General features: G+C 48.2%; 1 protein-coding gene across 4 annotated transcripts in view; it reads left to right on the top strand.

Moving 5' to 3' along the window:
- The window catches only part of HLCS (holocarboxylase synthetase), a 216,723-nt gene that overhangs the window by 10,769 nt on the left and 186,821 nt on the right, over positions 1 to 19,133 (top strand). For all 4 annotated transcript variants that reach the window (XR_006818012.1, XR_006818011.1, XR_006818010.1 and 1 more), the window contains exons 3-5: positions 9,800 to 9,962; positions 11,420 to 12,366; positions 17,670 to 17,852. Coding sequence is in view for 1 of the 4 variants with exons in the window: in XM_046002075.1 (XP_045858031.1) it covers positions 9,800 to 9,962; positions 11,420 to 12,366; positions 17,670 to 17,852 (1,293 nt within the window). In the remaining 3 variants the exon portion in view is untranslated. The remainder of the gene's footprint in view (positions 1 to 9,799; positions 9,963 to 11,419; positions 12,367 to 17,669; positions 17,853 to 19,133) is intronic.

Genomic DNA, 19,133 nt, shown 5'->3' with positions numbered 1-19,133 from the left:
GAAGAACCATGGGGCTGGACTGTCATGTGGGAAGTTATCTAGATGCAGCAGTAGCTTCTAAAAGCCGGGGCGCCTGGGTGACTACGTCCGTAGAGTGTGCAGCTTTTATCTTCGTCTTGCGAGTTGAGCCCCACATTGGGTGTAGAGGTTACTTAAAAGTAAAATCTTCAAAAAAAAAAAAAAAAAACCAAACAAACAAAAAAAACATGACCAGGCAGGCTTCCCCAGCAGTCACAGAGTAGAGAAGCTTGCAGACCAAGTTAAGGGACGTGAATGACACAGTTCATTGAATAATTTCAAAACACGCAGCAAGAAGCACGTGGAGAGATCTGGGGCCAGCTGACCCTTAGGATTAGCTGCAAGGGCCGGAGAGGAGGTTAAAGCAGGGGGCTCGGCAGGTGGAGGGTGTGTGTGGCTGGCACACACTAGTTCTGCTGGGGAGACTCAGGACTTGTGTGCCTGGAATTGCTGTGTGCCAGCTGGACTTTTCATTTGTTCCTAGGCAGACTGTACGTGGGGCCCTGCTGGGTGGCTGATTTAACTGTCAGTCCCGAGGTGGCATGATTTGTGTCTTAATAATACTTAAGATTTGGGGCGCCAGGGTGGCTCAGTGGGTTAAGGCCTCTGCCTTCAGCTCAGGTCATGGTCCCGGGTCCTGGGATAGAGCCCCGCATCGGGCTCTTTGCTCAGCAGGGAGTCTGCTTCCCCCTCCCTCTCTGCCTGCCTCTCTGCCTACTTGTGATCTTTGTCTGTCAAGTAAATAAATAAAATCTTTAAAAAAAATAATATTTAAGATTTACTTGGTCTGTGCAGGACTCTCTGACTTGGGGTAGTGCTTTCCTTTGTTCTTTCCATTTTATCTGTGTTCATTACACGTATGTTCCACTGATGTCATTGATCTTTAGCATGTCTTGTAAGTTACTAACTTGATGTATGGGTTTCGTCCATGCTGTTTTTCTACGTAGCAGAGCTGAATTCTTCGGTAGTACAACCAATGCACATAATGCAAAGATCACAGAAGGTTTATATGCACTCATTAAGAATTTGGGCTTTAGGGGCACCTGGGTGGCTCAGTGGGTTATGCCGCTGCCTTTGGTTCAGTCATGATCCCGGGGTCCTGGGATCAAGCCCCGCGCCGGGCTCTCTGCTCAGCGGGGAGCCTGCTTCCTCCCCTCTCTCTCTGCCTGCCTCTCTGCCTGCTTGTGATTCTCTCTCTAAAAAAAAAAAAATTGGGTTTTATCCTAGGGATGGTAGTTTTTGGTGGATGGGGACTCACTCGTGGAGATTGGGAGTAGGGCGGAAGGGCTCGGGGAGGGGCTGCTGTAAGGAATGCGATTTTGTGCATTGTTTTGGTCAGCTTTGCTGAAGTAACAGATGACCCTAGCATCTCACTGGCTTCTAACAACAGATCTTGGTTTCTTGCTTGGCTGACGTGTGGGCTCAGCAGGCATTTCAAGCTGGGACTCTGCTCTGGGCTCTGCTCCATGTGTCCTTCTCGTGCAGGGACCCGGGCTGAGGGAGCAAGTCCGTTTTCGGATGTGGGATTCACACAGAGGGGAGGAGCAGGAGCTGGCTGAGACTCAGGATAGTGGATTGTATGATGTGGTGCACGTGACAATCTGGGACTTCCAAGGCTAGAGTGTAGGACACTTGGCAGCTTCTGCCTGGGCTCTTGGAACTCAGCTCCCTTGCTGCCAAGCGAGGACGCTCCAGCCGGTGGTCAGCTCTCACTGGCTGGGTGCGGGAGCCGTCCTGGAAGTAGAGCATCCCCGCCCGGTGGAGGGACTGGACCCGAGCCTCCTGGAGCAGAGTTGAACTGTCCCTGCCAAACCCTGCCCACGTTGAGACTGAGCAAAATAAATGATTAGCTCAAGTCACTGCATTTTGGGTGGCTTGTTACACCGTAGTGGGTAAAGAAGACCCTTGGGATGTCTTTTTTTTTTTTTTTAAAGATTTTATTGATTTTATTTGACAGAGATCACAAGTAGACAGAGAGGCAGGCAGAGAGAGAGAGAAGAGGAAGCAGGCTCCCTGCCGAGCAGAGAGCCAGATGCGGGGCTCTATCCCAGGATCCTAGGATCATGACCTGAGCCGAAGGCAGAGGCTTTAATCCACTAAGCCACCCAGGCGCCCCTCTTTTTTTTTTTTTTTTTAAGATTTATTTATTTACTTGCTTGAGAGAGAGAGAGACAGAGAGAGGGAATGATCGAGAAAGAGAGAGAGAGAGAGAGGGAGGGAGAGAGTGCATGCACACAAATTGGGGGAAGGGCAGTGGAAGAGGGAGAAGCAGCCTCCCCGCTGATCAGGGAGCACCATGGGGCTCAATCCCAGGACCCTGGGAGCATGACCTGAGACCTGAGCCGAAGGCCGGTGCCCAACCAGCTGAAACACCCAGGTGCGCCACACTTGGGGTGCCTCTTAAAACTTCCTCCTCAGCTTACCGGCATTGGTGGGATGGGCTCGGGAAGTGGGCCGTGACCAGTCGGGGAGGCTAATGCTGTAGACCTTAGATGGGGGCCTCAGGGGCCTATGGGACTCCTCCAGAACACAAGCACTGCTTACAGTCTGTGACAGCAAGGGTCTTTCTCTTATTTTCTGACTGATGCTCCGGTACTCAGCAAATTAAGGCCCCTGGACCTCCCTTTTCCTGGGGTGTCTGGTCAGTTCCGGTTCTGCAGTACGATGCGGTTTCACTGATCATGTCAGCGTTTGCTTGCTATGCAGCTGTGACGTCCCTGATTTTCCAGCACCCCTCTCCTGAAACAGGGTAGGGCATATTATCTTTTCAAATAACAGAGAGTGAGAATGAAGTTTGTAGCCATCCTTTGTCCTCTGTACTTGCAAACCTGAAGGCTGCAGGGGGTAACCGCCTTCCCTCGCTCTCTGAGCTTCACATTCCTCCCGTCTCTGCGTGTCTCACCTTCTTTCATCCAGTTTGCCGCTAGAAATTTTAAAAACCTCGTGTATAATTAATTATAATTAAGTTGGTTTAGAAGAAAGAAAGCATGCGTGGGCCCTTATATGTGTATGTGTATATGTAAATATACAAACATGCGGAGGGGCTGGGGTGGGGAGAGAGATACAGAAACACTGATTTAAGGAATTGGCTCCCCTGGTGGTGGAGTGTGCAGGTCCAGAATTTGCAGGGCCGGCGGAGAGGTGGAACACCCAGGAACAGTAGGCGTGGCTGCTGGAGTCACGAGGTCTCCTTCCTTGGGGGACCTCAGTCTTTTTCTCAGAAGGTCTTTAATGTCCGAATCAGTGGACTTTGGTGTCTCCTAGGTGGCTCAGTTGGTTGCATGTCCAACTCTTGATTTCGGCTCAGGTCGTGATCTCGGGGTGGTGAGATCGAGCCCTGCGTCGGGCTCCCTCTGGGTGTGGAGCCTGCTTGAGATTCTCCCTCTCCCTCTGCCACTTGCTCCCCTTCCTCTCTCTAAAAAAATGTTAATGACATCTAAATACGTTCAGGGTCACATCTGGCCTGAAACTGGGCTGCAGATCGGGATACTGTGGTCTAGCATCTCCCACCCCGTGGAGGACGATCAGCTGCCTGTTGCAATATCTGCTCCCACATTTGCCCCCACATTTGCCGCAGAACTTCATCCTTCCCTCCTTACTACCCTCCCCCCCACCTCCAACATGCTGCAGGCAGCCTTGGGAAGGACAGTTCACTGGAGGCCGCCCCGAGCATGTAATCCAGTGGCCCCAGGCCCTCCTCAAGGACGCGTGTTGAGTAGAGCAGGTCCACCACCGCCTCCTGCCTCCTGTCATCGAGGTAACCCCAAGTCCGAGCTTTGGTTATGGAAGGGATTTCTGCCAGGAAATCCCTTTGTTTGGGGCTGACCAGGGCTTCCTCCGCTTTGATCTTCGCTTTGGTTTGACTTCCCTTTTCTTTCTCAGTACCTTTGTTTCCACCTTGAAGTGCAAACGGGCAGCGGCCCTGCCTGCTTTTAGACAAACAGTGCTGGATGCATGGGTGACAGCCCGGCTTTGCTTTGATGGAGGACACGGTGCCGCCTGGGGAGTTTGCATGGTCTGCGGCTCCCGGACCACGTTTCTACAAAGAGGAAATGCACTTAGGTGAGGAATCAGCTGGCTGAGTTCAGAAACCTGATCGGGACGCGTGTGTATTGTTCTCTGGGCGCTTCCTGTCTTTCCCATGCTTCGTTTATCTCCCACGTCTCTCCTTCGTGGGTGCCTGAGAATTTAATTATTGGCTCCTTTTACACGAGATGCTTGCTTTGAGGCCCAGCTCCACACCCGTGCCTGCTCCAGCAGGGGCCGAATCAACTTTTGAACAATTGAACTCAGGTCTGGGTCTCCTCCCGCTGGCATTTGTCCTCATGCATGCATGGCCAGCGACAGCCCCGAGAACAGAGACGCGTTAGCGTGGCGCTGTCCCTTTCACGGTTCCCGTCCTCCCTCCCCTGCCGAGTCAGCTCTTGCCCAGGCCAGAGTCTGTCCTCTCATCCCCCTGAGCTGGAAATCAGCTAAATATCTGCCCGAATTGTCAATCTCCGCTCTCATCCTGGATCAGAGGGGTAGGGTTTGAAATGCGGAGCCCCATTGAATCGCCGGTCAGGGGAGTCCTGCTCCTTCTGGCTCCAGGTCTGGTGGGAGGTGGACAAGTGGGCGATCAGGTGGAGGGAAGGCTACCCGCAGAGCTTAAAGGAAATCCTGAGTGTTCTCTTCCTCCAAATATTCTAAACCCGTTAGTGGGTTTCAACCTTTTAACCGTAAAGACTTGCATTTATTAAGTATTTCCCAGCTTTTTAAAAAAGATGTTTATTTATTTATTTGACAGGCAGAGATCACAAGTAGGCAGAGATGCAGGCAGAGAGAGAGGGAAGCAAGCTCCCCACTGAGCAGAGACAGCAATGTGGGGCTCGATCCCAGGACCCGAGATCATGACTTGAGCCGAAGGCAGAGGCTTAACCCACTGAGTCACCCAGGTGCCCCTATCTCCCAGCTTTTTAAGTGGCTTCTAAAAACGAGAAACATTAGATTCCATTTGAATTCTGTCTCAGGGGAGAAATGAAATAGTAAGGAATAAGATTTTGTGGGGGGCGGGTCACAGGGTTCCCCCTTGGAGGGCCACACAACTTTGTGATACCTAGAACTTTTTCACCCCCCCCGAGACCCCTCCCTCACCCTCAAACCAGGTTTTTTTTTTCCAGATTTTATTTATTTATTTGACAGGCAGAGATCACAAGTAGGCAGAGAGAGAGAGGGGGAAGCAGGCTCCCTGCTGAGCAGAGAGCCCAATGCGGGGCTTGATCCCAGGACCTGAGCCAAAGGCAGAGGCTTTAACCCACTGAGCCACCCAGGTGCCCCTCAAACCAGTTTTTGACCACTCGGGGGATATGGTCCCCGCCGAGAATACCTGCTTTCAGGACTCCATGTGTAGCATCGTAAGTGCCCCTCTGTGGACCAGGCACTTTGCCCGTCATTCCCATTTATCTCTCCCAGTAACCTTGTGAGGTGGGTAATCTTACCATTTCCACCTTACAGATGGGAAACCCAAGCACAGAGAATTTGAGTGACTTGCTTGGGTCACACACCTGTTAGCAGGAGGAGCCGGAACATTTGGGTTCTGGAGTCCTCCCACTATCTAGGCTGTCCAGGAGCAGTGTGCGAATAAGCAAACTACCTCGATTATTTTCTTCTTAAAATTTACATATGGGGCGCCTCGGTGGCTCAGTGGGTTAAACCTCTGCCTTTGGCTCAGGTCATGATCTCAGGGTCCTGGGATCAAGCCCCGCATCGGGCTTTTTGCGCAGTGGGGAGCCTGCTTCCCCCCCACCCTTCTCTGCCTGCCCCTCTGCCTACTTGTGATCTTTCTCTCTGTCAAATAAATAAATAAAATCTTAAAAAAATAGAATATTGACATATAATGCATATGCCATAAACCTTAGTCTTTTGAAGTATCCAATTACAATACAGTGGTTGTGCATTTACCACTATCTAATACTGTTTTCATCACCCCAAAAAGAAACACGAATCCATCAGTGGCCACCCTCCACTTCCCCATTCCCTGGCCTGGCAACCACTCATCTACTTGCTAACTCTTTAGATTTGTCTGTTTTGGATATTTCATATAAGTGGAGTCCTGTAATGTGTGACCTTTTGTTATTGTAGAGTCCTGTAATATTACACTTAGTGATGATGTATTTAAGATTCATCGACGTTGTGACATGAATTAGTATTTCATCCTTTTTCATGGCTGAATAATACTCTTGTATGGAGATACATTTCATGTATCCCTTCATCTGTTGATAGACTTTTGGGTTGTTCCCCCTCTTTGGTCATTATGAATAATGCTGCTATGAACATCTACATACAACTTTTGTGTGAAAATCCATGTATTTTCAGTTCTTTTAGTTATATACCTGGGAGTGCAATTGCTGGGTCTTTTGGTAATTCTGTGTTCAAGTTTTTTATTTTTATTTCTTTATTTTTTAGATTTCATCTATTTTAGAGATAGAGAGAGCATGAGCGGGGGTAGGAGCAGAGGGAGAGGGACAAGCAGACTCCATGCTGAGCTCAGGCTTTGACTCGGGGCTATTCCTTGACCCTGAGATCATGACCTGAGTCGAAATCAAGAGTCGGATGCCCAACCAACCCAGTGTACCGCCCCCCCCCCTCCAGCCACCCAGCACCCCTGTGTTTAACTTTTCAAGCTGTACCACTCTTTTCCGAAGAGGCTGCGCCGTTCTGTATTTCCACCAGCAGGGCAGTTGGGTTCTGATTTCTCGGCATCCTCAGCAACTCTTGTTGGAATCCATCCTTTTGATTAGAACCAGCCCAGCAGAGCTGAAATTTCTCATCGTGGTTTTGCTCTGTGTTTCTCTATTACTAATCAGGGACGTTGTGCATGTTTTCAAGTGCTTATTGCCATTCGTATATCTTCTTTGGAGAAATGTCTGCTCAGATCCCTTGTCCATTTCTTAAAAAAGAGTTTATTTATTTGAGAGAGTGAGAGTGAGAGAGCATGTGCAAGAGAGCACCAACAGCCAGGAGGGGCGGAGGGAGAGGGAGAAGCCGATTCCCTGCTGAGCGGGGAGCCCAATGCAGGACTCCATCCCAGGACCCCGAGAGCATGACTTGAGCTGGAGACAGATGCTTAACCGACTGAGCTACCCAGGCACCCTGCCTCTGTCCATTTTTAAATTGGTTGTTTTGTCTTTATTGTTGTAGGAGTTCTTTCTTTCTTTCTTTTTTTTTTTTTAAGATTTTATTTATTTATTTGACAGAGAGAAATTACAAGTAGGCAGAGAGGCAGGTAGAGAGAGAGAGGAGGAAGCAGTCTCCCTGCCGAGCATAGAGCCCGATGTGGGACTCGATCCCAGGACCCTGAGATCATGACCTGAGCCGAAGGCAGAGGCTTAACCCACTGAGCCACCCAGGCGCCCCGAAGTTCTTTCTTACTACATTTTTATACAAGTCTTTTTTATCAGATATGTTATTTGCAAATATTTTCTCCCATTTTGTGGATTGTCTTTCCACTGTCTTGAAGCTATTCTTTGAAGCACCAGGATTTTAATAAAGTCCCATTTATCTGTTTTTTTTTTTTTTCTTCCAAAGTCCAAGATTGATGTGCTGAGAAACCATTGCCTTGTCTGAGCTCATAACAATTTACACCTGTTTTCTTCTAAGAATTTTATAGTTTTAGCTCTAATATGGAGGATTTGACCCAGTTTGACTTGATTTTTGCATGAGGTAGGGGGTCTGTTTTCATTCTTTCGCATATGGATATCCCGTTGTACCAGCACTGTCTGTTGAAAAAATTGTTCTGTCCCTGTTAAATTATGTTGTCAACCTTGTCCAAAATCAGTTGTCTGTAGGTGTGTATGTGTTTGTTTCTGTGCTCTCAGTTCTCTTCCATTGATCTGTCTTTCTGTCCTTATGCCAATTGGACCTTGACTTTTGAACCCCTCATTTCCTGGGTGAGCAAGTTCCCTCGGCAGCGATTTGGTTTGGCTCATGGGAATTCCCCTTCCCCTTGTAGGGTCAGAATTTACTCCAGCGTTGGGCCCACCAAGCTTCATTATCTAGTCGTTTCTTCAGTGCTTTCAAGGTGATGTTTGATTGATGTTATAAGCACTTTCTCATTGTTCAGCAAAAGTTAGTTCTAAAAACTTAACCTATCAGTATAAAAAATGGAATTCAAAATTATTTATCTCCAATTATGAGATTTGGGGCAGTGTATTCCTGAGATGATTTATTTTGGGAAGTAGGGAAATTCTTCATGGCATCTTAAAAAAAGACCACTCTATCCTCTTGGTTTTTTAAAAAAATATATTTTCATTAACGTATAATGTGTTATTAGCCCCAGGGGTACAGGTCTGTGAATCGCCAGGTTTATACACTTCACAGCACTCACCATAGCACATACCTTCCCCAATGTCCATCACCCAACCTACCCACTTGCTTTTAAAGCCAGATTCATAATAGCCAAAAATCGTGGCTTTCATCATTTGAGCACTCTGCTGTCCCCGGCTTTCTGCTGATGGCATTATGTACTCTGGAATCTCATTAACACAGCAAACCCATAGGATGACTAGTGCTCACATAGTTACTCCTGTTTTATGAATGAGGAAGCTGGGACTCCAGACATCCAGACATTCTGAGACTTGCCTGAGGACACGCAACGAAGAAGAGCCCAGTTGGGGGCGCCTGGGTGGCTCAGTGGGTTGGGCCGCTGCCTTCGGCTCGGGTCATGGTCCCGGGGTCCTGGGATGGAGCCTCTGCTCAGCGGGGAGCCTGCTTCCCTTCCTCTCTCTCTCTCTGCCTGCCTCTCTGCCTACTTGTGATCTCTGTCAAATAAATAAAATCTTAAAAAAAAAAAATTAGAAGAGCCCAGTTGCCCAGTTGGACCCAGACCCAGAGCCTTGACTCCAGAGCCAGGCTCCTAACCCCCCCCAGAGCTCCCCTTCTTATAGGGGGTTCACATTCTTCTCTTAGAAAAAACAGACCCGTCAGGGACCGAGTTTTTTCTGTCGTCATTTCCCCTGCCCCCTTGTGGTGGGAATGTGTGCTGGGCCAGGCAGGCGCTCTGGATGGTCCTTGGCAGTTGTTTTCCCAGTTGTAGGAATCAAGGGGAAGGCCCAGGTGGACTTCTGATTCCTGGGCTGAGGCTGCAGGGCTGAGGCGTGCAGGGCGTCCGGAGCGCCAGAGAGAGCTCGGGGCCCAGGACGGGGAAGTGCGCGGGGGGTGGGGGGGGGGGTTCCTGGTGCAGCTGGTCTCAGACCACACCAGGGCAAAGCTGGTCTACAGGTTACATTATAAATCACTGGATATTGTGGACCTGTTGCTTTCTCCTATTTCCTGTTACTAAAGGGCACACTGATGTATTTTCATGTCTGGAAAATGGCCCTTTCCCCTTTCAGCTCCTTGCAAAGCGGTGGAGCCTTCAACTCCTTGCTCTTAAAAGAGAGGGATGGGGTCGCTGGGGGATGGGCATCAAGGAGGGCACACGAGGTGATGAACGCGGGGTGTTACATGCGACTGATCAATTATTGAACGCCACACATGTTGGCTAATTGAATTTAAATAAAAATTTTAAAAAAAGAAAAAAATGAAAGAGAGGGTTGTGTGTAGTGTTTTGGAAGCCCTATTTTCAGAAACAAGAATGTTGGAGGCAGGACAACTTTGATGATAATAAAATGCAATCTCCAGTAACTCCCTATGTTTGACTGTAACTTCGGGGTGGGAACTGAAGGGAAAAGTGTCTGCTTATTTTAGAGAAGGACAGTCTCACCGTCTTTTTCTTCCTCCTCCCTCACCCGTGTTCTCTCAGATTGTGAAGTGGTCGGACTGCTGCTTGCCGTTAGCTTACAGACCTGGGGACCCTTACCAGTTAATCGCCGAAGCAAGCGTGGATGACTTTAGTAAGCTGGGCGTGGCGTTCCTGGAAGACAGACTCCAGATGGCTGATGGATTGGTACCTCAGAAGATCGTTTGTACGTGACCCTGGAAGTGTTTCCATCGGGGGCACCTGGTTGGCTCGGTCAGAAGAGCAGGCAACTCGTGATCTCTCGGTCATGAGTTTGAGCCCCATGTTGGGTATAGAGAATACTTAACTAAGTAAAAACTTAAAAGAAATATTTCTGTCATATCAGGAGACCATGGGTCATTAGCTTAAAGACTGTTGAACCCTCTTGTTCAATGTGGCATAAGACAAATGCTTATCTTCAGTTTAATGCGGTCAACAGGTTGGATAGAATTATAACAGTATGAGATTCGTACGTGTGTGTGTTTTTTTTTTTTTTGAGATGCTTATCCTAAGTATATCGATAGTGCTTTTTAAATTCTTTTTTTTTTTTTAAGTGGGCTCCATGCTGGGCCCAACATGGGGCTTGAACTCACAACCCGGAGATCAAGACCTGAACTGCGCTTGTGATCTCTCTCTCTGTCAAATAAATAAATAAAATCTTAAAAAAAAAAAAAAGAGTCAGACCCTTAACCATCGGAGCTACCCAGGCGCCCCAGTGCTTTAAAAATTCTTAAACAAGGATTTCCCATAACTGCATTATCCACAAGATGGCGTGCAAATGTAGAACCCATAGAATATTTGCTTTCCACAGTCTAAACAGTATAACAAGTTCCTAGACTGTAGTTCGACTGAATGGAAAGCACAGTGTTACTACAAAGTTCTAAGAGTTTTTTACTATATATATATGTCATAATATTTTGGGATACATCTTCTTTTCAGGAAACATGCAAAATGTTCTTTCTTAATTAGATTTAAAAATTGAGTTTTTATGTCCTTGAAAGTCTTCATTTGTATCTTGAGCAAATGAGTGTTACCAGCTCTGGAAATCCTTGTAACTCGTTCAGTTTCCCCATTTGGCATGTGTGTGTGCCCGACACGATGTCAGGTGCCTAGCAAGGGTCCGTCGATGTTTTTTGAATCAGTGATTGTAAACTTCTGTTCAGGTCCTGAGATAGGATCCTGGGAAGACCCTTCCCCCCCAACTGATCCTAAGAAGTGTCCCAAGAGCCCCTTCTGCGTGGGCTCTGCCCGGGTACGCTAGATATGTGCCTTTTTTGTTTCTCAGTTTCCTTCTAGGAGACTGACACCCGAGCAGTCGATTCTGTAAGTAAGTAGGCAGTTACCTCTCCGAATCTCCCACTTTGTTCCCCAGCCCGTAAGGGGATCTGGGCCTTCCTGATTCACAAGGGAAAGGTGTTGTGGAGATGTGGGATTTGGAATTTCACTCTGGGGAAGGTCGGGCGCACCCTCGCAGCAGGTGGGAGCAGTTCCGGTTCCGCTGGCGAGGTTCCAGTGGAGGCCGCAGACTTGTGGTGGGGATGTCGGTGGGTGCCGGCGGCGGGCTGCCCTGCAGTGGGTGTCATGGAGTGCTGAGAGCGCCAGTGGGTTTTGAACTGATGATTGTCTTTTCTGTTTGCGTTTTAGCGGTGCACTTGCGGGACTGTACTCTGAAGGCCCTTGAGGATCAGGCCTCAGACACGCAAGCCCACACCCTCCAGCTGAATCCCAAACCTTCCACTGAGAGTAAGCCCGAGTCAGACGTTATGGCGTGCGTGGGTAGAGAGGACCCCAAGGTTCTTGGTGCAGAACCCACACTGGGGAAAGGGGGTGCCTCTGGCGGCGAGCCTGCTGGGGACCGTGACAGAGAAGTGGGCTCCGTCGAGCACTGTCCCCTCCATCTGTCTAGCTGCCACGAGTGTCTCGAGCTTGAGAACAGCACCATCGAATCTGTCAAGTTTGCATCTGCAGAGAACATTCCAGATCTTCCCTATGATCACAGAGGCAGTTTGGAGGATGTTGCTGGTGATACCTGCCTGGAGAGAGAAGGGAGGAGAGTCAACGTCATGGGAAAGGCCCCCAACATCCTCTTCTATGTGGGCTCTGCCCCCCAGGAATCCCTGGGCAGGTTCCGGGAGGTCCGGTCTGTTCTGGCTGACTGTGTGGATGCTGACAGCTATACGCTCTACCACCTGTCACGGGAAAGTGCTCTCAGAGACCCGTGGTCAGACAACTGTCTGTTGTTGGTCGTTGCCACCCGGGAGGCTATTCCCGAAGACCTCGCCCAGAAGTTCATGGCCTACCTTTCCCAGGGAGGGAAGGTGTTAGGCCTGTGTTCGTCCTTCACGTTTGCTGGCTTCCAGGTGGTGAGGAAGAGCGTGCTCGAGGAAACAGTCCAGAACTTGGTTTTCTCCAAGGCTGACCAGACCCAGGTGAAGCTCAGTGTCCTGAGCAGTGGCTATGTTTATGAGGAAAGCCCTGGGGAGCGCCGCAGCCTGGGCAGGCTCCAGGGTCACCTGGAGAACAAGGACAAGGACCGGCTGATAGTGCAGGTGCCTTTCGGAGAACAAGGAGGAGAAGCTGTTCTTTGCCAGGTATGGAGCTGGCATCCGTGTAGGGGTCTTTGGGGACCTGACAACGAGTTTACTCTTCAAGACCGAACACCAAAAGGGTCAAGAGTGTGTGCTCTGTGGGGCACTTTGGATCCCTGGCTGGGAGTTTTTGCTGATGCTGAATAGGTTTAGATGAGGGCTTTCCTGTCGCATGAATATCCCGTTTCACCAAAGCACTCGGGATGGAGGAACAAAGCAGAAGGGGTCATGGCTGATTAAGGGCTGCTGGTTAACCGAGAATTCGAAAAATCTCTCTCATTTTGATCTATGCTGATAATAAGCTTTCCAAAATGCATGAGTCTACTCTCTTGTCTCAAAGCACACTGTGGTTGATATACTTGAACCTTTTAATTAATGTAGGGAGTTGAGAGCGCCTTGGGCTGGTGATTTTCGGTGCTAATAACCCTCACATTTCAACCTTGTAGTCGATGGCAGGGGTCTTGTGAATGCTCACCAACTGTGGAGTAGTGAGTGTTGAAAACTTACCAGGTCCTAGTTCTTTCATGATTTTGTCACTCTTAAAGTCTAAGTGCTGAGAAAATTTGAGATAGAATACTGAAGCGGCTTAAATTTATGGCACATTAATACTACTGACCCTTGAGTAACATGGCTTTGAACCATGTGGGTCCACTTGTGTGGCATTTTTGGGCTAAATACAATATGATACTGTAAATGTATTTTCTGTTCTGCATGGTTTTCTGAATAGTTCTCTGCAGCTTACTTTATTGTAAGAATAGAGTATATAATATGTATAATATACAAAATGATTGACTGATCATGTTATCGGTGAGGCTTCCGGTTAACACTAGGCTGTTAGTAGTTAAGTTTTTGGAGAGTTGAAAGTTATATGCGGACTTTCCACTGCACAGAGAGGTCGGTGCCGCTCACCCCCACGTTGTTCAAGGCTCAGCTCTATATAGGTAAGGAGAAAGTGGAAAGGGAAAGGAAGGGACAGGCTACCCACCCCCTTCCCAAATCCTTTGGCTCATCTCCTGTTTTTTTGTCCCCACTTTCTTTTTCCCATTCCTTTGTTTGTTTGTTTAAGCCGGTGGGAGCAGGATAGACTGTTTCGAAATTTCTGATCATCGACTGCAAACTTTTTAATGCTTTAAGGTGGAAAGTTTTTGTTAGAGTTAGATGAACCCTTGTCCTTAAGGATTTGTTATCTAAAGAGAAAAGTTAAGTAGATGTAGGTATTTTACCCAAAATAGTTCCCAGGATGAGTGTTACAGATTTTATTTTATTATAAGGATTTTTTTTTTTATTATTGAGTTGGAGAGTCGTTTCCTTTTTTTGTTATTTTCATTTCATATGCTGTCCTAGGAGCTAAGCCTCTTGGCTTTTCTGACCAAACATTCTTCAGGGGGTCATAAATTTCTTCCTTTACTATCCCAAAGCCCATTCATTTGTTCTTAAGATAATGCTCAGGCAAAGATGCATATAATAAGAAATCTGGACAGCAGAATAGATGAATGATACAAGCCAAGCAGGTTTTACGTAGGCTGCAAAGCACATGAATCCATTTGGAGGCCTAATAAATGTTCCTCTTATCTTTTTCTCTGCAAAGACGGTAACTATAGCAACTGTGCATTCTCAGAAAATCCACTTAAAAACCCGACTTCCTAGAGCTGTATTTCAGTTTTGAATAGTGACTTTTACCACCCCTGTGCGCAGACTTGTACTAGAAAATTGATTCGGCACTGCTGCAATCCATTTCTCTGAGTGACATGGCCCTGCACTTGCTGCACCATTTAAATTGACCCCGTTACCGTCATAAAATTTGATACTGCAGGCATTGGTCTGGGAAAAAAAAAAAAGGCAATACGATGCAGCTTCAAAAATCAGATTCAGAGGATTAGAATGTCGTTTTTGATTTTAAATGACTTCCAGTCTCTGTGTGACAGGGTCACTGCTTTTGGCTCAGACTGGTGTCACTACAAGACCTCGCCGCCGGGAGCGGCCAGTGAACGTTACCGTGGGCTGGTTAGTTTCCTCTTTCCCTGGTCAATTTCACAGTCTTCATCTCTAATAAATTGAGTAATGGTGTAACCCGGTAAGAGGGGCAGAGCGCTGCAAGGGCAAACCACAGCCGTGCGGTGGGCGGTGGTCTGGTGGCCACGGAGCTGCATGTGCACACCTTGACTGCTCGTCACGAGGAGGAAGGACAGTCTCCTGCGCTTGCTGTGACGATTGCGTCTGCAGGGGAGCTTTACGGCTAAAGGTTAATGCTGACATTGGATCATTGAATGGACCAGGACTTTGGCATGAAGTTGCCCACACGAACTTAAAAGTACTTTATTTCCTCATCCTCGGTGCTATTGATGTTTCAGGCAGATCCTGTTTTGTCCTGGAGTCCTCCGGGCCATGCTCTATAGGGTGTTAGCGGCCTGCTACCCACTAGATACTGCCCACAAGTAGCTAACCGCCTTCCACTCCCTCCATCTGTGATTGGAGACGTTTAGGTTCTAAAGGCCTTAACTTTAGAAGAAGCGGAAGTGTAGAAATGGGCCCATCAGTATGGTAACAGTATTCTAGCTGGGGAATGCGGCGTGTGTTGGGGCCCACGGAGGACCAGGGGTGCAAATCCCAAAGCAGACCCTGTCTGTCCTGTGAACTGAGGTATAGAGCAGGAGGAGGTCTCGCTGCTTCTGTTGTCAAAGCAGCAACTGTCAAAGCCTGCAAAAGCCCTCCTCACAATGTCAGTGGTTGTTCATTCATTCTTTCTTAATTTTTTAAAATTTTAAAATTTTTATTTTTTTAAGATTTTATTTATTTATTTGACGGAGAGAGATCACAAGTAGGCAGAGAGGCAGGCAGAGAGAGAAACAGAGAGAAAGGAGGAAGCAAGCTCCCCAGCGAGCAAAGAGCCCGATGTGGGGCTCGATCCGAGGACCCTGGGATCATGACCTGAGCTGAAGGGAGAGGCGTTATCCCACTGAGCCACTCAAGTGCCCCTCTTAATTTTTTTTAAAAAAGATTTTATTTGTTTGAGAAAGAGAACGAGAGAGAGCACAAGCAGGGGGAGGGGGAGAGGGAGAGGGAGAAGCAGACTCTTCTGAGCAGGAAGCCTGATGTGGGGTTTGATCCCAGGACCCTGAGATCATGACCCGAGCCGAAGGTAGACTCCTAACCCGCTGAGCCACCAGGCCCCCCAGTGGCTGTCCTTTCTCTTACCTCCTGGAGCTCTGGAGGTCTGCTCGTAGGGTGAGCCCTCCTTTTCCTCCTGGGCCTCGCTCATGTGTGACTGTGAGTTCCACATACCTCACTCCGGGTGCTTCTTGGATCTTCGGTGTTCACTCAGCCTGGGGTGCACGTGTGCCATTCCTCACGCTCACGCCCTCTCCCCTGGGCCCAGGTCGGTGAAGAATGTCACTTGTTTTATTTCTGCCACCTGTAAGGGGTCATCTTCTGGAGAACCACTGGCTTTGTCCACTGGGGAGGAGAGGCCACAGTTAGGGAGAGAACGCAGGGATGAAAGGGACTTGGATACGGATGCCTTGAAGGATTTCTCTTCTCTGCCTGAGCTTCTCTCCACAGCTGTTTGGAGGAGAGACTCACTCCTGCCCCTGGACGACAGGAGCAACCCTTAGCTGGCCCGCCGTAGCGTGGGACATGCTGGACTGTCTCTGTGAACCTTTTCAGATTAGCATCAACTTTGCACATTTGGACCATTTTGGACAGGACATTTGGACCGTGTTTTTGACTTGGTTAAGTCTTTGGTAGGAATTGAGAGAGATTACATTGCCTGAAGGCTGACCTCTTGCTTTTTGTTTTCATCATGCTCCCGTAACATCAGGTCAGGAGCTCTGAGTACAACAGGAATCCACAGCTCATTCCTGGCAAAAGCAAAATAAAATAAAGCCAACGTGCTCAGGTTGCTCAATATTCTGGCACCTTCCGAGGCTCTAATGGCCGGTTAAAATCTGATCTCAAGAGGACGAGAAGTTCTAGTCTGTTTCTTTATACCAAAGCACACACCACTGACTGGAAATTTCTAGCTGAAGGGAGTTGGAAGTTCTAGCATGTTCCTTCAGACCAAGACAGACTGTTGATTGGTGGGCCTGTTTTATTTATTATTGTTTTTTAAAAAGATTTTATTTATGAGAGAGAGAGAAAGCATGAGGGGCAGAGGGATAAACAGACTCCTGCTGAGCAGGGAGCCTGATGTGGGGCTCAGTCCCAGAAACCCTGAAATTAAGACCTGAGCCCAAGGCAGATGCTTAACTGACTGCGCCACCCAGGTGCCCCTAGATGGGGCTGTTTTAATTTTAAGTGGACCACAAAACCTGAACTAGATAAATGAAGTCCTGAATCTTAAATTCAATCCAGGTGAGGGAGGGTGGTGGTGGGGCAGGCCTTTCTGGGGCCCCCCAAACCCCACTTCTTTGATTTGAATGCCTGCAGACACGCTTACAAAGGTGAACGAGGCTCCTATCCTTCCTGGTATCGTTTCCCCGTGGTCATGACTAACACGTAGGGTGAGAGTTTCCACATGACCCATCGCGCCTCCTGGAGCTCAAGAGCGACTTTATTTATTTATTTATTTTTAAAGATTTTATTTATTTATTTGACATACCGAGATCACAGGCAGAGAGGCAGGGAGAGAGAGAGGAGGAAGCAGGCTCCCTGCCGAGCAGAGGGGCCGATGTGGGGCTCGATCCCAGGACCCTGAGATCATGACCTGAGCTGAAGGCAGAGGCTTAACCCACTGAGCCACCCAGTCGCCCCTTCAAGAGCGACTTCAGTTGGCGTCTCAGCACAATCCTATTTCTAAGTTGTTTTTTTTTTTTTAACATAATGCATCACTTATTTCTGGGGTACAGGTCTGTGATTCACCAGTCTCACACAATTCACAGCGCTCACCACAACACAAACCTCCCCTATGTCCATCACCCAGCCACCCCACCCCTCCAGCAACCCTCAGTAAGCATTAAGAGTCTCTTATGGTTTGTGGTTTGTCGACTAATCAAGTTAAGCAACTTGCCCCGGGTCCCCCGGCTGGTCAGTGGTACAAGTTGGGACCCGGACAGAGTCTGATTCCTCTCCAGGCTCGTGTCCAGCACCGCCTTTCCGCCCGACCGCCGCGATTTCAGTCCGCTCCTTTGAATCTTTGACTGCTTGTCATGACTCTCCAAACGGTCAAGTTCAACGTTTACATCCTGTTGATCATCAGAAGGATTTCTGTTGAGGTTTTCAGAAACACAGGTTAGGAGAAACGCTGCTTCTCCTAAGGTCGGCAGGTGTCCCCGATTCACGACTTACGGAGCGGTGTCTTTTTCCCTCAGGCGCACTTAGAACTACCTCCCAGTTCTGCAGCCGTGCAGGCCCCAGAAGACTTTGATCTGCTCAAATCAAGCAATAGCAGAAGATATGAAGTCCTTAGGGAGATCTTGACGACGCTCGGCCTAAACTGTGACATAAAACAAGTTCCTGCCTTAACACCTCTTTACTTGCTGCCTGCGGCCGAGGTGAGTGTCTGCTCTGACAGGAAGGGGACACCTCGGTCACCTCTCTTCCAAATGGTGCCCCTGTTGTTCCTCCGTGGTCTCGATTTTGATTTCTGTTTCTATTTTGCCTTCGGGTTCGGGAACCATCTTAAAGATATTCAGGTATAACTGGTATTTTGGGGGTTTGTGTGCAAGGAAAGGAGAGAAGACTGTTGGAGTTTAGAAGGTGTCCTGTCTGAAAGGTCACGGCCTATCCACTGTAGGGGGCAAAGGGTCACTCTTTCATGTGTCAAGAGTGTATTTGGAAACCACAGTTGATTCATTTGGGATTAAAGACCTTTGTTTTGATCCGGGGCTTTCTCAGGGAATATTTGGATGGGGAAAATCCCAAGTTTCGTTTCATTCGTGCTGATGTCTGCCATCTTGTGGCAGAAGGGGCTCCGAGTTCAGTTTCCAGGGTTTAGTGGTGTCTAAAGGGAAAATGCCTGCGGAGCTGGGAATGTATTCAGGAGTTTTCCGGGACTTTGTCTGCATTCGATGCCTGTGGTTGTTACCTGGTTTGGGCAGTTTGCCAGATTCTCTGGGGGTGTTTCCTCCTGCTAACCCATTTGCTTTGCCAAGCTGTCGGTTTCTTACTGATTGTGGCAAATTGTTTGGAGGTCTTCTTCCTATCTCCCCTAATAGGGAAATTTGTGAATTTAGTGTGATATAACCCTGCAGTTTCAGCAAATGCCTGATCATCACGGTGAATTTAAATACCAGATGTACCTGCTTGCCCTTGAAAAGAATAAACTTGGGGTGCCTGGGTGGCTCAATGGATTAAAACCTCTGCCTTCAGCTCAGGTCATGATCTCAGGGTCGTGGGATCGAGCCCCACATTGGGCTTTCTGCTCAGCAGGGAGCCTGCTTCCCTTGCTCTCTCTCTGCCTGCCTCTCTGCCTACTTGTGATCTCTGTCTCTCAAATAAATAAAAAAATCTTAAAAAAAGATTAGGATACCTTATGGGATTATATGAAGTTCACAAGAAATAATATGTGTGAAAGTTTGGTACGAATTATATTATTTAAAAGAAAGTCCAATTATTTTTTTTAAAGATTTTATTTATTTATTTGACAGACAGAGATCAGAAGTAGGCAGAGAGGCAGGCAGAGAGAGAGAGGAGGAAGCAGGCTCGCTGCTGAGCAGAGAGCCCGATGCGGGGGCTCGATCCCAGGACCCTGGGATCATGACCTGAGCCGAAGGCAGAGGCTTTAACCCACTGAGCCACCCAGGCACCCCAAGACAGTCCAGTTATTAATATTA

Source organism: Meles meles, chromosome 4 (assembly GCF_922984935.1).
Source record: "Meles meles chromosome 4, mMelMel3.1 paternal haplotype, whole genome shotgun sequence".
Lineage (NCBI taxonomy): Eukaryota > Metazoa > Chordata > Mammalia > Carnivora > Mustelidae > Meles > Meles meles.
This window is presented reverse-complemented; position numbering and strand designations above follow the sequence as displayed.